Source organism: Hyla sarda, chromosome 5 (genome assembly GCF_029499605.1).
Source record: "Hyla sarda isolate aHylSar1 chromosome 5, aHylSar1.hap1, whole genome shotgun sequence".
In the NCBI taxonomy this organism is placed as follows: domain Eukaryota; kingdom Metazoa; phylum Chordata; class Amphibia; order Anura; family Hylidae; genus Hyla; species Hyla sarda.
In genome coordinates, this window is record NC_079193.1 from 86,901,142 (window position 1) to 86,919,156 (window position 18,015).

Here is an 18,015-nt window from a genome sequence, read left to right on the forward strand (position 1 = left end):
GTCTCACATGATTAGTTCCCCGATGTGAGGGACAGCGCAGCACTGATAATTCTTGGGGTATTTCGGTATTTGGTATCAACTGGTATACCGCCCAGCACTAGTGCCACGCACTACAAGGAATCCTGCACTCACCGCTCAGCAGACAACTTCGGATTCCAAAACTGGACGGACCGGACGAGGCTGCAAAAACAGCTTGGGGCACTCTGAGTTTTGGAATCAGTCCACTCTTGGAATCCAAAGTCATCTGCTGAGCGGTGAGTGCAGGCTTCTTTGTAGTGCGTTGCACTTACTCCTTCTAATACGTATGCCATTCTTAGTATGCACTATAGGTATGCCAGATCTGAAACGCAACAGGGAAGGGAATGTATGACTGTATTAAATTCCGGAGGAGTGTTCCTGTTCTTGGTAGAAATGTATTCCTCCACATTTTGAGCTTTCTAGGTTAGGAAAACAGAGATTAATGAAAACCTGTCCAGAGGAAAAGTTGCTGAGTTGCCCATAGCAACCAATCAGATCGCTTCTTTCATTTTTGAAAAGACCTCTGAAGAATGAATGAAGCGATCTGATTGGTTGCTATGGGCAACTCAGCAACTTTTCCTCTGGACAGGTTTTGATAAATCTCCCTCGTAATTCCAGCATTGCTATCACACACAGGCAGGCCTATAGGAAAGCAGCAACAAAAGTTAGGATTTTTAGAAAGCTGGGTGACAAACCCATTTGTTAAGTGTTGTCTCCTCACAGCAACCCTTGTCCATATTCCCTATTGCCCACTTCTGAACCAGAGCGTAAAAAAGCACTCTTTAACCCCATGCTGTAGTTTATACTAGTAGCAAATTAGTAGCATTACTGTCATTTCAATCACCTTTCACATATGGCACAGACATGTTCAGCTCACACTGGGTCTTACTCCTGAGACCTGCTGCGATTGCGAGTTACAGCCAGGTGAAGTACATGGCAGGGCGTCAGTCGGGGAGTGAGGTGCAAGCTACTGTCCCATTCAGTTTGGGTGTCTTCGCTCTCCCATAGAGATGAATGGAGGGGGCATGTTTGGACCAGCTCATTACAGGAGCAGAGTCGTTGCCCTTTCCTTTTTTTTTTTTAATGATCGCTGATTGTGCTGTCATGACATGACAAAGGAATTATCCAACATTAGAAGAACATAGCTGCTTTAGTTCAGAAATAGCTCCACACATGTTCTCAGGTTGTGGTGCCGTCTTTTAACTACTTCATTCCCTTCATTGACAGTAAGCTGCAGTACCCCACAGAAAATGTTGTGTGCTGTTTCTGAAAAAAAAAAAAAGGAGCTATGTTTTTATAATCCTAAAAATAAAAAACACAATTTATCCACGCTGATTAAAAATTTTTTGTTTAAATATATTGTGGATTTTCTGTTTCATATCCACAGTGGGTTTTTCAATAGGGAACATTTGTCATGTGACCATACCCTAAACGTAAGTGTACACATGATTGATTAGTTGTGGGTAAGGGAAAATTTACAGTGGGTTTTCTCATGGTTCTTTTGTGGATTTGCTGCAACAAATTTTCATAACAAATCCATCCCATGTGGACTTTAAATAAATTGGATTGATTAACCCCTTAGTGACCACCAGACATCTAAGAAAGGCAATCGCCAAGGGGCATTAAGCCAGGCTGCCATCTTTAACCCCTTAAGGCAGTGTTTTCCAAAGAGTGTGCCTCCAGCTGTGGCAAATCTACAACTTCTAGTATGCTCAGACAGCCTACGATTGCTGAGTTGTAGTTTTGCAACAGCTGGAGGCACACTCTTTGGAAAACACTGCCTTAAGGGGTTAAAGATGGCAGCCTGGCTTAAAGCCCCTTAGCGATTGCCTTTCTTAGATGTCTGGTGGACAAATCTGGGTTTGGTGAATGACAAAGAATGTTACAGTACCTGCCTGACTGCTTTATGCCAGCTGTAAGGTTTGGTGGGGTAAGAATAAGGGGTTGTCTTTCAAGGACTATGGGGTTGTCTTTCAAGGCTTGGCCTAGTATGCCAAGACGTTTTGGATACTTTTTGGAGAAATGTTGGACACTTTGGCCCTCATTTACTAAGAAAATCGGGTTGTAAGTCTATGTTGCTTTCTTACCCGACTGCTTTTTTCCCCTGATATTTATTATTATGTCGCATCCTGTTTGTCGCACGTGGGTTTTGTTGGTTTTGGTTTCCAACTCCTCTGAGCTGTCGGGAAAAAATCCACAACAATTCAACAAATTCGAGTTGGAAACCTTTATAAATACGTGGGAAAGCTCAGAAATGTCGGGTTACGCCCCTTTTTCGGGTTTGGGAGAATCCACATCGGGTCCGTCTGGAAAAAATGTTGCATCGTGTCGCAGACTGGCGCACGATGTCTGCAACATGGCGCAGACAAAGATGTGACAAAAAAAACCGACAAAAGAGGTCGGGTTTAGAATAGTAAATGAGGGCCTTTGTGTGAACAGTCTGGGTTCGGCCTTTTGGTGTTCCACAATGCAATGCCCATAAAGGCATGGTTGGGGGAGTCTGGTATGGAGGACATTGACTGGCCGGCACAATGCCCTAACCTCAATCCTGCCAAACTCCTTGTGAACTGTACTAGAATGGAGGTTTTTAGCCAGACCTCTCATCCAATATCACTATCTGACCTCGCAAATGTTCTTCTGGATTATTGAACACAAAAAAAAAACATAGACATGCTCCAAAATCTTGTAGAAAGTCTTCTCAGAAGAGTGGACACTGTTTTACCTGCAAAGAGGGGACATATTCCATATTAACACCTGTGGGAATGTGGTGTCCTAAAAGCCTCTATTGCTGTCCCAGTACTGTTTCCCATATAGTCTCTCTGTATATCGTGGATGCTGATACAGCTTTTTATAGCAGAGTTGTGTAACTTTTGCTATAGTTTGTTTGTATGAGATAAGTATTTGGGAGAGTTCAGACAAAGTTCAGTGTACCTCCTGTTTTATCTCCAGCTCAGGCAGTGCCTTACTGTTTAGTAAGTGCCAGGAGTCCTCCAGCTAAATATACAGAGGCGTCTGCCTGTTCTGCAGCCAGGCCATATCCACACTTAAAGGACATGTCCGGTGCTCACTTTCTTATTGTATCCATTCCGGGCTGCAAAAAAAAAAAGAAAATAAGCTTTCTCTTTCCTGCCTACGCTCCCCCGGTGCTCCGGTACAGGTGTTCGGTCCCCGGGCTGTATTCTTCGTCACATGGAGCTTCAGCCTATCACTGGCCGAGGCGGGACATCGCTGCAGCCGGTGATAGGTTGAAGCTCCGTGTGACGTGCCGGGCTAACAGGAAGTAAGAAGAATACAGCCCGGGGACCGAACACCTGTACTGAAGCACCGGGGGAGCCTAGGCAGGTAAGAGAAAATTTGTTTTCTTTTATTTTTCAGCCCGGAATGGATAAAATAAGAAAAGTGAGCACCGGACATCTCCTTTAAAAGAAAAACACTGAAAGTTTAAAGGGGTACTCCGGCCCTAAGACATCTTATCCCCTATCCAAAGGATAAGGGATAAGATGTCTGATCGCGGGGGTCCTGCTGCTGGGGACCCCCGCAATCTCTAATGCAGCACCCACTACTATGGGGCCAGAGTATTGTGATGTCAGGACTCTGCCCACGTGTAACACCCCGCCCCTTAATGCATGTCTATGGGTGGGGGCGTGACGTCACACGCTGGCGGAGTCGTTAAGTCAAGATACTTTGGCCCTGTAGTCATGAGGCTTCAGACTCTGAGCCTCCAGTGCTGGCGTGCAGCTCACACAGGTGTCTGCGGCATGAGAGATTGAGGAGGTCCCCAGAGATGGGACTCCCGTGATCAGACATCTTATCCCCTATCCCTTGAATAGGGGATAATATGTCTTAGGGCTGGAGTACCCCTTAAACTTTGAAGAACCCAAATTGAAGTTTTAGCTTAGTCTCTGTACTGTATCCCTGGCCTTGTTAGGGGGTCACTGACATTGGGGCAGATTTACTATTTGTGCTTGTTAATAGCACTACTGACACAGCCCAATTGACAAAAGGGCTAGTAGAACAATTTTGTGTGGTTATTCACTTCCAAAAGATGATTTTTTTATGTCCAAATAAAAGATTCGATCAGCCAGTGGGCAAGTACACAGGGCAATAATTGGGAATGTTTATTTGGACACTAATCTCCCAATGTAAAAGGGTCTTTAAAAGTAAAAATATGCCACAGTTATTAACATGGCTCAGTTTTAAAGGGATTTTCTGGGAGTGTAAACTATTTACATATGTTTTGGGGTGCATCTAAACTTAAAATAACCTGAATTCTGTTTCCTGATCACGTCTCAGTATGCTGGCAAAACCTCTGCAGACAGTAGCTGTGGTCAAAATTTACAGCTTTACGTAAGGGACAGAAGAGCACTTTTGTGATATTGTAGCCAAAAAACCCATCTTTTTGCAGTGCTCGTCTGACTGTTTTCACTTCTAGTTTTGACCACTGCTACTTACTTCTGTCTGCAGATGTTTTGCTGGTCACGGCATACTGAGAAGTGATCGAGGAAACCTCTCAGGTCAGACAGCGCCACCTGGAGTGCACCAACAACCATTCCCCTGTGGAACTAGGTCAGGTCTGATATATGATGCCCTAAAACCATTAACCCCTTAAGGACGGAGCCCATTTTCACCTCTAGGACGAAGCCCTTTTTTGCAAATCTGACCACTGTCACTTTAAACATAAATAACTCTGGAATGCGTTTACTTATCATTCTGATTCCGAGATTTTTTCGTGACATATTCTACTTTAACATGGTGGTAAATTTTTGTGGTAACTTGCATCCTTTCTTGGTGAAAAATCCCCAAATTTGATGAAAAAATTTAAATTTAGAATTTTTCTAACTTTGAAGCTCTCTTCTTGTAAGGAAAATGGATATTCCAAATATTTTTTTGGGGGATTCACATATACAATATGCCTACTTTATGATTGCATCATAAATTTGACGAGTTTTTACTTTTGGAAGACGCCAGAGGGCTTCAAAGTTCAGCAGCAATTTTCCAATTTTTCACAAAATTTTCAAACTCACTTTTTTTCAGTGACCAGTTCAGGTTTGAAATGGATTTGAAGGGTCTTCATATTAGAAATACCCCACAAATGACCCCATTATAAAAACTGCACCCCCCCCCCAAAGTATTCAAAATGACATTCAGTCAGTGTTTTAACCCTTTAGGTGTTTCACATGAAAAGCAGCAAAGTGAAGGAGAAAATTCAAAATCTTCATTTTTTACACTCGCATGTTCTTGTAGACCCAATTTTTTAATTTTTACAAGGGGTAAAAGGAGAAAATGTATACTTGTATGTGTAACCCAATTTCTCTCGAGTAAGCACATACCTCCTATGTCTATGTAAAGTGTTCGGCGGGCGCAGTAGAGGGCTCAGAAGCGAAGGAGCGACAAGGGGATTTTGGAGAGTACGTTTTTCTGAAATGGTTTTTGGGGGGCATGTCGCATTTAGGAAGCCCCTATGGTGCCAGAACAGCAAAAAAAACATCCACATGGCATACCATTTTGGAAACTAGACCCCTTGAGAAACATAACAAGGAATAAAGTGAGCCTTAATACCCCACAGGTATTTCACGACTTTTTTACTAAATTGTGTTTCCCCCCAAATTTCACATTTTTGCAAGGGTTAATAGCAGAAAAGACCCCCCAAAATTTGTTACCCCATCTCTTCTGAGTATGGAGGTACCCCATAAGTTGACCTGAAGTGCACTGCGGGCGAACTACAATGCTCAGAAGAGAAGGCGTCATATTTGGCTTTTTGAGAGCAAATTTTGCTCGGGGGGCATGTCGCATTTAGGAAGCCCCTATGGTGCCAGGACAGCAAAAAAAAAAAAAACACATGGCATACCATTTTGGAAACTAGACCCCTCACAGAATGTAATGAGGGGTACAGTGAGCATTTACCCCCCACTGGTGTCTGACAGATCTTTGGAACAGTGGGCTGTGCAAAATTTTTCATTTTCACGGACCACTGTTCCAAAGATCCGTCAGACACTTGTGGGGTGTAAATTCTCACTGCATCCCTTATTACATTCCGTGAGGGGTGTAGTTTCCAAAATGGGGTCACATGTGTTTTTTTTTTTTTTTTTTTTTTTTTGCGTTTGTCAGAACCGCTGTAAAAATCAGCCACCCCTGTGCAAATCACCTCAAATGTACATGGCGCACTCTCCATTCTGGGCCTTGTTGTGCGCCGCAGAGCACTTTGCGCCCACATATGGGGTATCTCCGTACTCGGGAGAAATTGCATTACAAATTTTTGGGGGCGTTTTTCCCTTTTACCTCTTGTGAAAATGAAAAGTATAGGGCAACACCAGCATGTTAGTGTAAAAATGTTTATTTTTTTACACTAACATGCTGGTGTAGACCCCAACTGTTCCTTTTCATAAGGGGTTAAAGGAGAAAAAGCCCCCCAAAATTTGTTAGGCAATTTCTCCCGAGTACGGCGATACCCCATATGTGGCCCTATACTGTTGCCTTGAAATACAACAGGGCTCCAAAGGGAGAGCGCCATGCGCATTTGAGGCCTGAATTAGGGACTTGCATAGGGGTGGACATAGGGGTATTCTATGCCAGTGATTCCCAAACAGGGTGCCTCCAGCTGTTGCTAAACTCCCAGCATGCCTGGACAGTCAATTGCTGTCCAGAAATGCTGGGAGTTTTTGTTTAGCAACAGCTGGAGGCTCCATCTTAGAAACACTGCCATACAATACGTTTTTCATTTTTATTGGGGAAGGGGGGGGGGTGGGGGGGCAGTGTACGTGTGTATATGTAGTGTTTACCCTTTATTATGTGTTAGTGTAGTGTAGTGTTTTTAGGTTGCATTCACACTGGAGGCAGATTACACTGAGTCTCACGCTAGAAGTTTGAGCTGCGACGGAAAATTTGCCGCAGCTCAAACTTGAAGCGGGAAACTCACTGTAATCTGCTGCCAGTGTGAATGTAGCCTGTGCATTCACATGGGAGGGGGGTCAAAACTACAACTCCCAGCATGCACTGACAGACCATGCATGCTGTGAGTTGTAGTTTTGAAACAGCTGGAGGCACACTGGTTGGAAAACCTTGAGTTAGGTTCTATGACCTAACTCAGTATTTTCCAACCAGTGTGCCTCCAGCTGTTGCAAAACTACAACTCCCAGCATGTACTGATTGCGGAAGGGCATGCTGGGAGCTGTAGTTATGCAACGGCTGGAGGCACGCAAGTACAACTCCCAGCATGCCAAGACAGCCTTATGCTGTTCCTGAATGCTGGGAGTTGTAGTTTTGCAAGATTTAGAGGGGTTCAGGTTGTAGATCACTGTCCAGTGGTCTCTAAACTGTGGCCCTCCAGATGTTGCGAAACTACAACTCGCAGCATGCCCAGACAGCAAACTGCTGTCTGGACATGCTGAGAGTTGTAGTTTTGCAGCATCTGGAGGGCTACAGTTTGAGACCACTTTGTGATCTACAACCTGAACCCCTCTAAATATTGCAAAACTACAAGTCCCAGCATGCCCACACAGCAAACTGCTGTTTGGGCATGCTGGGAGTTGTAGTTTTGCAACATCTGGAGGGCCACGGTTTAGCGACCACTGTAAACTGTGGCCCTCCGAATTTTGCTAGGCAACAACTCACGTGGCCGGACCCGGATGAATTGCTGCTGCCGCCGCACGTGGGGGATCCCCACATGGAGGATTGCGCTCCGGGATCCAGGTAAGGGACCTTCGGCGCCGGTCCCTGGACAGTTCCCCCCTTTTGCCTGAACACCGATAGGTGGGCAGAGCGGGGGAACCGAACTTTAACCCCCCCCCTCCTCCAGTCTCCTGTCGGTCGCTCGGCCGACCAATAGCAGGGATAGGAGGGGTGGCACCCCTGCCACCAAACTCCTATCCCTTCAGGGAGATCGAGGGTGTCTCGGACACCCCCCGATCCCTCTTATTTTCCGGGTCACCAGTGACCGGGTCACCAGTGACCCGTATGACCCGGAATCGCGCAGATCACAGGTCTGAATTGACCTGCAATTTGCGCCCATCGCGGTCATGGGGGGGGGGGGGTCTCAGGATGTGCCGGGATGCCTGCTGTTAGATAACAGCAGTCATCCAGGCCCGATCACCGCTACCGGTGATGCGGCACACACGGAACCCCGCGACGTACATGTACGTCGCCGCGCACCAAGTGACACTTCGTGGCGCCGTACATGTACGTCGCTCGTCGTGAAGGGGTTAAACAGACTTCTAAAACAGTAATGAAGTTTATCGCCAGTGATCTAAGCTACATTACTGAAGAGAAATAGGGACTTTACCAGTGATGGCTGGGGTGTGAAGAAGACTTGTATTTTTGTACATAAATAAATTCTCTTGTGTTCTTTACTTACAGATTAAATATGTCAGCTTTACAAGACCTCCCATCTTCAAGTGGCAGCTTACAGACGTCCAACTTCGCACACGTGATCTTTCAAAATGTGGCTAAAAGTTACCTTCCAAGTGCTCCTCTGGAATGCCACTACACCTTGACTCAGTATATCCACCCCCATCCTAAAGACTGGGTTGGCATTTTTAAGGTATGTCTGTGTGATTTCATGTACCTGATGCAGATTCCTAGAATCTTGTCTAATTTGTTAAAAAAAAAAAAAAACAATATTACCCTTGAATGCTAAGGCTAGGTTCACATCTACATCAATGGCTCACTTCCGGGTAGGTTCCGCTCAGTAAAGACAAATGTAGCAGGCCAGTCCACTGCACAACAGACGCCAATAGAACCTGACAGACCCTATTGACCCTCAGGGGTGTGGAAATAATAAAAAATAAATAAAATAAAAAACTTGTCCAAGGGGACTAAAACAAAACACAATCTACTTGTCCTCATGAAAATCCTCTTGTCCTGGTAGGCAAATTTATTTCAACCAAAATAGTACGTGAATACATCCATCTACAGACTCATATGAGGCTTGTTTTTTGCAGGACCAATTATACTTTTTAATGACACCTTTGATTTTTCCATACCTTATGCTCTGAAACAAAATAAAATAATTTGTGAGGCAAAATAAAAAATGCAAATTAAAAAAAAAATTCCGACCATTCAACTTGGTCAAACTTGCGTATTATTTTAATACTTTAGGTAAGCCTGATTACATCAATACCAAAAAATAAATATATAAAATAAAATCTGGTCCACTATAACATTTTAATTTTTCTGTATACTTGGCTGTATGATGGCTCATTTTTTGGGCAGTAATCTGCTAAATGTATCGGACATTTTGAACACTTTTTACTTCATTTTTTTTCTGGGATATGATGTTATAAACATAATAAACGCAATTGACCATGCAGGAATCATTAGATTCCTAATACAAATCAATGCAGTTCTATTGAACTCTATTGATCTGTGCTCATTTGGTTGAGCCTGCTTTAGGCTTAGGGGGTCAGCCATGAATGCAGAGGTAAGCCCTCCGGCTACCTCCATGGGGAACCCCCTCCTCCCCCACAACTGCACTGTGGGGGGGAGCGATCCACCCCACTAGCACACCAGGGATGGTTATAAGATCCCTTTAGATGCCGCTGTCAACTTTGTCAGCGGCGATCTAAAAGGCTACTAGCCGGCCGTGGCGAGTGCCGCATGCCGACTATTAGCGGCGGCCCCACACTACTGAAATCAGCCGGGGGCCACCGGGTATGGAGCGGGGTTGAGTCTGCAGCCCGCTCCATACAACCTGAGCGCCGGTGTCAGGTGCAGACTTGTGTCCCATGCAAGTCTGCGTCCGATCCTGCACCTCACACTGGCATTATAAAAAAATAGTCGGTCCGGCCCTGCTTGCCCGATACAGGGCTAAATGTTTGAAAAATTCACCTACCTGGTGCCCAGAACTAAATGTTCCGAGTGTCAGGCGTTAGGATTTCCCCATGCCTGACTCGAATAGTCTGTCAGGTTTCTAGCTGGTCTCTGTCATTTTGCTGTATTTTAACCAAACCTAAAAAAACCTGCATGCAGCAGTATGGAATCTGTAACCAAAGCCCTAAATAGAGCCTCCAATGTAGATTTGAACTAGCTTTAAAGGGATACTCTGGCCCTAAGACATCTTATCCACCTTTTTAGGTTAATTTGCACATTATGGTGGAGATTTATCAAAACCTGTGTAAAGGAAAAGTTGCCCATAGCAACCAATCAGATCGCTTCTTTAATTTTTTACAAGGCCTCTGCAAAATGAAAGAAGTGATCTGATTGGTTGCTATGGGGGAACTGGGCAACTTTTTCCTCTGGACAGGTTTTGATAAATCCCACCTAATATGTTAAAATAAAGGGTGCCAAATGCATATAGTTATAGTTCATACAGTTAAAAAAAAATAAAATAAAAAGACCAGAGTCTGTCAAGTTCAACCTAAATCCCTATTGCGTCCCTACTGTGTTCATCCAGAGGAAGGCAAAAAAATCCTTATGAGGCACATGCCCCATACTAGGAGAAAAATTCCTTCCCAACTCCAAATATGCAAGTTGTTTGGCAGAAAATAAACCTTAATGGTGTATTCACATGTACAATATTCTGCGCAGATTTGATGCGCAGGATTTTCTGCTGCAGATTTCAATGTGAACTGAACACAGCTTGAAATCCTGCGCAGAATACTGTACGTGTGAATAGACCCTTATGCAGCTTTTGAAAAAAACAAAAACAAAATTGGTTTGACGCTTAGAAGAGATGGGGGGGGGGGGGGAAACAAAGCGATAAAAATTGTTGCAGTAGAAATAGGTTAATGAGTAATAAAAACTTCTTAAGTGACATGTTTCCTCTAAGGTAGTTAGGAAAACTGTCCTTAACCATTAGGAATGCATTGCCACATGCTTTAGCTTTTGACATTTGTCTGTAACTGTGGTAGAGATGCATATTACACTTTAATGTAGTGTAGTCTGTGATTTTACTTGCTGTAACATTTTTACCATCTTAAAATGTTAGAAGGTTTGGAGATCTGGTTCTTGTGCAGGATTTCCCATGCCAGACTGGCAGCTTGGTTTATTGTGATCCCCCCCCTGGTATTGTTGGAGTTATTTAGCAGGGCCTGCCAAAGAAAGAAGGTATGTGTTCATTTAGCTGGGAGATGGCCCAAGGGGAACAATAAATTACAGGAAGAAAGGCTACTGTTAGCTTGTACTGTAAGGCAAATGAGTTTCATGGCTGGAAATATGGTGTAATTAGTAGTGCACGGCCAGCATGTCTTTGCTCCAATATTAATTAAAACTGTTTAGACCTGGAGGAAATCGCCCCAGCGTGGCAGGCCCTATTACTCTATACCGTCACTTCAAAGGTATTCCAGAAAGTTACTTGAAGTCCAAGAGTACAAAACTGATCTAGTGTTAAAAGAAAGGGAGTCTATAGGGCAGACGCCTTTGAATGAAGTCCTATGTAGGATGCCTTTCTGCTTTGGGTTACTTTTTGCCAAGACTGGTGTATAACTTTGCTACACTCTGAGATGTTTGCACTGAATATATCTAGCTTTACATTTTTTTATATAAGCTGTGTACAGAACATTGTCATTTTTGGTAGCCAATGAAATGTTGTGTAAGGAAAAAATTACCCTTTAAGTTTAAAGGGAAACTGTCAACTGTATTTACTACTAAGATTTGTAGACCTCATTAGACAGCTGTTAGGGTATAAAGCTACAAACTACACCTTTCCTGGGGCTGAAGGTGGCTTACAAATGGATAAATTAGCCTTTTTCTTATTTCTAAGTCATGTGTCAAGGAGGCAAGGCCAAGTTATCGAAATGCCACAGTGTAGCACACCTCCCAGCCCCAGTACAGAGCCCTGTATCTCAATCAAGGAGGTGCTGAGAGGTGAGGCAAGCAAGGAGGAATGCCATGTTTGTGGCACTTAAAGGGGTACTCCGGTGGAAAACACACTTTTTAAAATCAACTGGTGCCAGAAAGTTAAACAGATTTGTAAATGACTTATAATAAAAAACTTAATCCTTCCAGTACTTATCAGCTGCTGTATGCTCCACAGGAAGTTCTTTTCGCTTTGAATTTCTTTTCTGTGTGACCACAGTGCTCTCTGCTGACACATCTGTCCATGTCAGGAACGGTCCAGAGCAGGAGAAAATCCCCATAGCAAACCTCTCCTGCTCTGGACCGTTCCTTACATGGACAGAGGTGTCAGCAGAGAGCACTGTGGTCAGACAGAAAAGAAATTCAAAAAGAAAAGCACTTTCTCTGTAGCATACAGCAGTTAAGTACTGAAGGATTAAGGTTTTTAAATAGAAGTAATTTACAAATCTGTTTAACTTTCTGGCACCAGTTGATTGTAAAGAAACTTTTCCACCAGAGTATCCCTTTTAAGTAGCTCAGATCCTGAAAACCTCTTAAAAGGTATTGTGCCGGAAAACCTCTTATCCCCTATCCAAATGCACCCCAGTCATCCGGTGCATTGAGCGAACTCCACTCTGTGCCGGATGACTGGCGACTACAGCAGCCACGCCTAGCCGTCATGCCCCCTCCCATAGACATGAATCGAGGGGGCATGGCGTGACGTCACAAACACGGAAGCTCCAAGCTTCTGTGTTCTGAACGCCGACGCTGCCTGGAGATTACTGGGATCCCCAGTGGTGGGACCCCCGTGATCAGACATCTGATGATGAGATGATGTTTTCTGGCGGAGAACTCCTTTAAGAATAATGAAGACTTCATTTGATTTCTTAATATAGCTATAGGGTTGCTGTTGGGTAAGGAGCATAGAGCTGGGCAGTATGACCAAAAATTTTTTTGTTAATTTTTTGTATTTCTTGTAAATTTATGGCGGTTCTACGGTATTTAACCGTATTCCCCCTCATCATCATGTGAAGGGGCTGCTTCCGCCCGACCCCCCCCCCCCCCCCGCGGTTTATCAGCCCAGCGCTTCACGGTCCCCCACATCATATGTCACCCGCAAGGCTGCTTCTCCCCCCCCCCCCCCCCCTCCGCCAAATAATTATCGGTCGCTGTGCCGTACTGTACTCTGTATTCCTGTGTCCGGGCTGCAAATTAAAAAGCAAACTTTAACTCCCCTTCTTCCTACATTCCCCTGTTGCTCCGGAACCGGCCTCACGGTCCTCCGCTGCTCTTGTTGGCTCCTTACATGACAGTGCGCTCAGCCTATCACCGGCCGAGGTGCGACATCGCTGCGGCCGGTGATAGGCTCACGGCTCTGTGACGTTCCCATCCCCAGGAAGCCCCAAAAGGACCATGAGGCCGGTTCCGGAGCAATGGAGGAATGTAGGAGGAAGGTGAGGAGTTAAACTTTATTTCTGAAGCCCGGTCTCAGGATAGTACAGTACAGCGCAGTGGCTGATGATTAGTTGTCCGATGTGGGGACAGCGCACTGTGGCTGATAATTCATTAAAGGCCTATTCCAGGCAAAATCTTTTTCTTTTTTTTTATATATATCAACTGGCTCCGGAAAGTTAGACAGATTTGTACATTACTTCTATTAAAAAATCTTAATCCTTCCAGAAGTTATTAGCTTCTGAAGTTTTCTGCCTAACTGCTTAATGATGATGTCACGTCCCGGGAGCTATGCATGATGGGAGAATATCCCCATAGGAACTGCACAGCGCCTGGGACGTGAGTCATCAGAAAGCAGTTAGACAGAAAACAACAACTCAACTTCAGAAGCTAATAACTATTGGTAGGATTAAGATTTTTTAATAGATGTCATTTACAAATCTGTTTAACTTTCTGGAGCCAGTTGATATATTAAAAAACGTTTTGGCCTGTAATACCCCTTTAATTCGAGAGGGGGAGGGGCCCAACCTGTATTGCGGTATGGGAAAAATTCATATCGTGCAGGAAAAAGATTACGGTATTCAGTATGAACCGGTATACCGCCAAGCACTAAACGAGCATTGTATGCATAAATTATTTTATCCTTTTACTATTTTATCATTTTATCCATAGGCTTGCTTTAAGGGGGCGGAGCGTGATGTCACAATACTCCGGTCCTGTGATCGTGATTCATCAGACCCGGAGCCATGAAAGATTGCAGGGGTCCCCAGCTGCAAGACCCCCGCGATCAGGCATCTTATCTCCTATCCTTTGGATAGGGGATAAGATGTCTTGGGGCCGGAGTACCCCTTTAACTAATCACACCAATGGGTAGGGGGTAAAGTCATTTTCACAGATAAACCTTTTAGACTTGAGAGCTCCATCTGTCTATTCTCTGCACCCCCTTACTGGGTCACTATGTATTCCAAAGTATTGGAATAGTAATTAGGGACAAAATAAATAAGTAAATAAAAAAAAAATGTATACAATGTTTTCCAAAGGCCCATGTACACTGTTAATTTAAAGGTACACCCACAAAAGCCCAGTCTCCTGGGCTATTTTGTCCTGCCAAATTAGTTTATACTAGTGGGATGCGGCCCTAACTGAGTCACTAATTGGGCAGCTACAGTACAGTTGTATGCAAAAGTTTAGGCACCGCTGACAATTACCAGGATTTTTATTAATAAACAATTTTGTTGTTTGGATTAGCAATTTTGAGATATCAAATATCTGAAAGGCAGAGTAATAGAGTCATGGCCGTAAATGTTGGCACCCCTGAAATTTTTCAAGAAAACTATTTCCCACAGAAAAGTATTGCAGTCACACATGTTATGCTATACGCATGTTTATTCCCTTTGTGTTTGTTGGAACTACACCAAAAAGGGAGGAAAAAAAGCAAATTGGACATAATGTCAGACCAAACTCCAAAAATGGGCTGGACAAAATTATTGGCACCCTTAACTTACTATTTGGTTGTACACCCTTTGGAAAGAATTACTGAAATCAGTTGCTTCCTATAACCATCAATAAGCTTCTTACACCTCTCAGCCGGTATGTTGACCACTTTTCCTTTGCAAACTGCTCAAGGTCTCTCTTATTGGAAGGCACCATTTCTCAACAGCAATTTTAAGATCTCTCCACAGGTGTTCAATGGGGATTTAGATCTGGACTCGCAGCCATCACGCCCCCTCCCATAGACTTGCATTGAGGGGGCGGGGCGTGATGTCACACGGGGGCAGAGTCGTGAAGTCACGATCTTCTGTTCCCGTGGTCGGGAGCCAGACCCTCCAGCGCTTCCAGAGCAGTAAGCAGATGGGTGCCGCATGCTATATTGTGGGGGTCCCTAGTGGCGGGCCCCCTGCGATCAGACATCTTATCCCCTATCCTTTGGATAGGGAATAAGATGTCTAGGGGTGCAGTACCCCTTTAAATGTCGATGGATAGTTTGTGCTGACACTTATGCTCCCTGAGCCTTCTGGACAGCTTGAATATCTTTGGAACTTGTTTGGGGCTGCTTATCCACCATCCGGACTATCCTGCGTTGACACCTTTCATCAATTTTTCTCTTCCGTCCACACCCAGGGAGATTAACTACAGTGCCATGGGTAAATCTAGATCTCTGGAGATGGACTTGTAAACTTGAGATTGTTGATATTTTTCCACCAATTTTGGTTCTTAAGTCCTCAGACAGTTCTCTTCTCCTCTTTCTTTTGTCCTTGTGGCACACACAGACACACAATGCAAAGACTTCTTTCCATTTTATTTGCTTTCAAGTACGATTTTTATATTGCCCACACCTGTTACTTGCCCCAGGCGAGTTTAAAGGAGCATCACATGCTTGAAACAATCTTATTTTTCCATAATTTTGAAAGGGTGTCAGTAAATTTTGTCCAGACCATTTTTGGAGTTTGGTGTGACATTATGTCCAATTTGCTTTTTTCCTCCCTTTTTTGGTTTACCGTATATACTCGAGTATAGGCCGAGTTTTTCAGCACGATTTTTCGTGCTGAAAACACCCCCCTCGGCTTATACTCGAGTGAACTCCCCCACCCGCAGTGGTCTTCAACCTGCGGACCTCCAGAGGTTTCAAAACTACAACTCCCAGCAAGCCCGGGCAGCCATCGGCTGTCCGGGCTTGCTGGGAGTTGTAGTTTTGAAACCTCCGGAGGTCCGCAGGTTGAAGACCACTGCGGCCTTCAACATCATCCAGCCCCCTCTCACCCCCTTTAGTTCTGAGTACTCACCTCCGCTCGGCGCTGGTCCGGTCCTGCAGGGCTGTCCGGTGAGGAGGTGGTCCGGTGGGATACTGGTTCCGGGCTGCTATCTTCACCGGGGAGGCCTCTTCTAAGCGCTTCGGGCCCGGCCTCAGAATAGTCACGTTGCCGTGACAACGACGCAGAGGTGCGTTCATTGCCAACGTAATTCTGCGTCATTGCCAAGGCAACGGCTCTATTCCGGGCCGGAAGCGCGGAGAAGAGGCGCCCCCGGTGAAGATAGCAGCCCGGACCACCTCCCCACCGGACCACCTCCTCACCGGACAGCCCTGCAGGACCGGACCAGCGCCGAGCGGAGGTGAGTACTCAGAACTAAAGGGGGTGAGAGGGGGGCTGGATGATGTTGAAGGCCGCAGTGGTCTTCAACCTGCGGACCTCCGGAGGTTTCAAAACTACAACTCCCAGCAAGCCCGGACAGCCGATGGCTGCCCGGGCTTGCTGGGAGTTGTAGTTTTGAAACCTCTGGAGGTCCGCAGGTTGAAGACCACTGAGGGCGAATGATGAGAAGAGGATGATGAAGGGGGGGGGTGTGGGGATGATGAAGGGGGGGGGTGTGGGATGATAAGGGGATGATGAAGGGGGGATGTGTGGGATGATAAGGGGATGATGAAGGGGGGATGTGCGGGATGATAAGGGGATGATGAAGGGGGGATGTGTGGGATAAGGGGATGATGAAGGGGGGATGTGTGGGATGATAAGGGGATGATGAAGGGGGGATGTGTGGGATGATGACAAGGGGATGATGATGAGGATGTTAATGACGGGTCTGGATGATGACAGGGGGGGGATGAGGTATTTCCCACCCTAGGCTTATACTCGAGTCAATAACTTTTCCTGGGATTTTGGGTTGAAATTAGGGGTCTCGGCTTATACTCGGGTCGGCTTATACTCGAGTATATACGGTAGTTCCAATACACACAAAGGGAATAAACATGTGTATAGGAAAACATATGTTACTGCAATCCTTTTCTGTGAGAAATACTTCATTTTCTTGAGAACTTTCAGGGGTGTCAACATTTACAGCCATGACTGTATTTCTGTAGTGAAAGGAGGTTTATTGGATGAACATAAAATGTACAATCTGCATCAAAACAAAAGTAGACGGTGCATACATTTGTGCATTCCAACAGAATCCTTTAGTTCAGCCTACTTTATTGGAAATAACAGCCTCTAGACCAGGGATACTCAACTACTTTTAGTAGGGGGTCCGTTTTTCCAGATCTGCCATCCGGTGAAGGTCCGAGCTAAATGATAAGACCTGGTTCACACCTAGTGGCCGCAGTGCCATGCCAGAAATAGGTGCCGCCTGTTGTAAAACATTATTTATTAAGTGGACCTAAATATAATTCTGTGAAACACCATGCCTCTGATATAATACTGCCATACACGCTGTTTCTGAGTATAATACTGCCATTTAAGCCTGCTTCCTATATGAACTGTTCTACAATGCCTTCCTCCTCCATATGAGCTGTGCCATGATGCCTGCCCCCTCATGTGAACTCTCCAGCTGTTCCAAAACTACAATTCCCATCATGCAGACAGAAGAGTATGTAAGAACTGTAGCTTTAAAAGTTGGGAAATACCTGTAATATACTTACTTCCAGGGGCAGACTGGGAGCAAAAATAGGCCCGGGGATATTAGGCTATGCAAGCCGTTTTTGTTAGTGGGGGTCGCAGCAGTTCGACACCCATTAAAATAAAATGAGCTGCATACATTAAAATTACCTCGATTTTAAGTGGCTCTCCAGCTGTTAAAAAAACTACAACTCCCAGAAGGCCTGAAGCTTTGCAACAGCTGGAGAGCCACAGATTGGGGTACAGTGTCACCCATCATCACTACCGAACTTAAAAGTGACTCCAGCTCTGATGGGACAGTCAGGAGAATACCCAATTGTATAATGACTCACAGGAGGCGTCTTCTCTGTTGTCAGAATCCCACCACTGTTGTACTCCCCCCCCCCCC

At 44.9% G+C, this 18,015-nt stretch overlaps 1 protein-coding gene across 4 annotated transcripts in view; it reads left to right on the plus strand.

Annotated features, from left to right (window-relative positions):
- The window catches only part of TAX1BP1 (Tax1 binding protein 1), a 102,900-nt gene that overhangs the window by 5,091 nt on the left and 79,794 nt on the right, over nt 1-18,015 (plus strand). For all 4 annotated transcript variants that reach the window (XM_056519858.1, XM_056519859.1, XM_056519857.1 and 1 more), the window contains exon 2: nt 8,371-8,554. In XM_056519858.1, coding sequence (XP_056375833.1) covers nt 8,378-8,554 — 177 coding nt within the window. In that variant the 5' untranslated portion in view covers nt 8,371-8,377. The remainder of the gene's footprint in view (nt 1-8,370; nt 8,555-18,015) is intronic.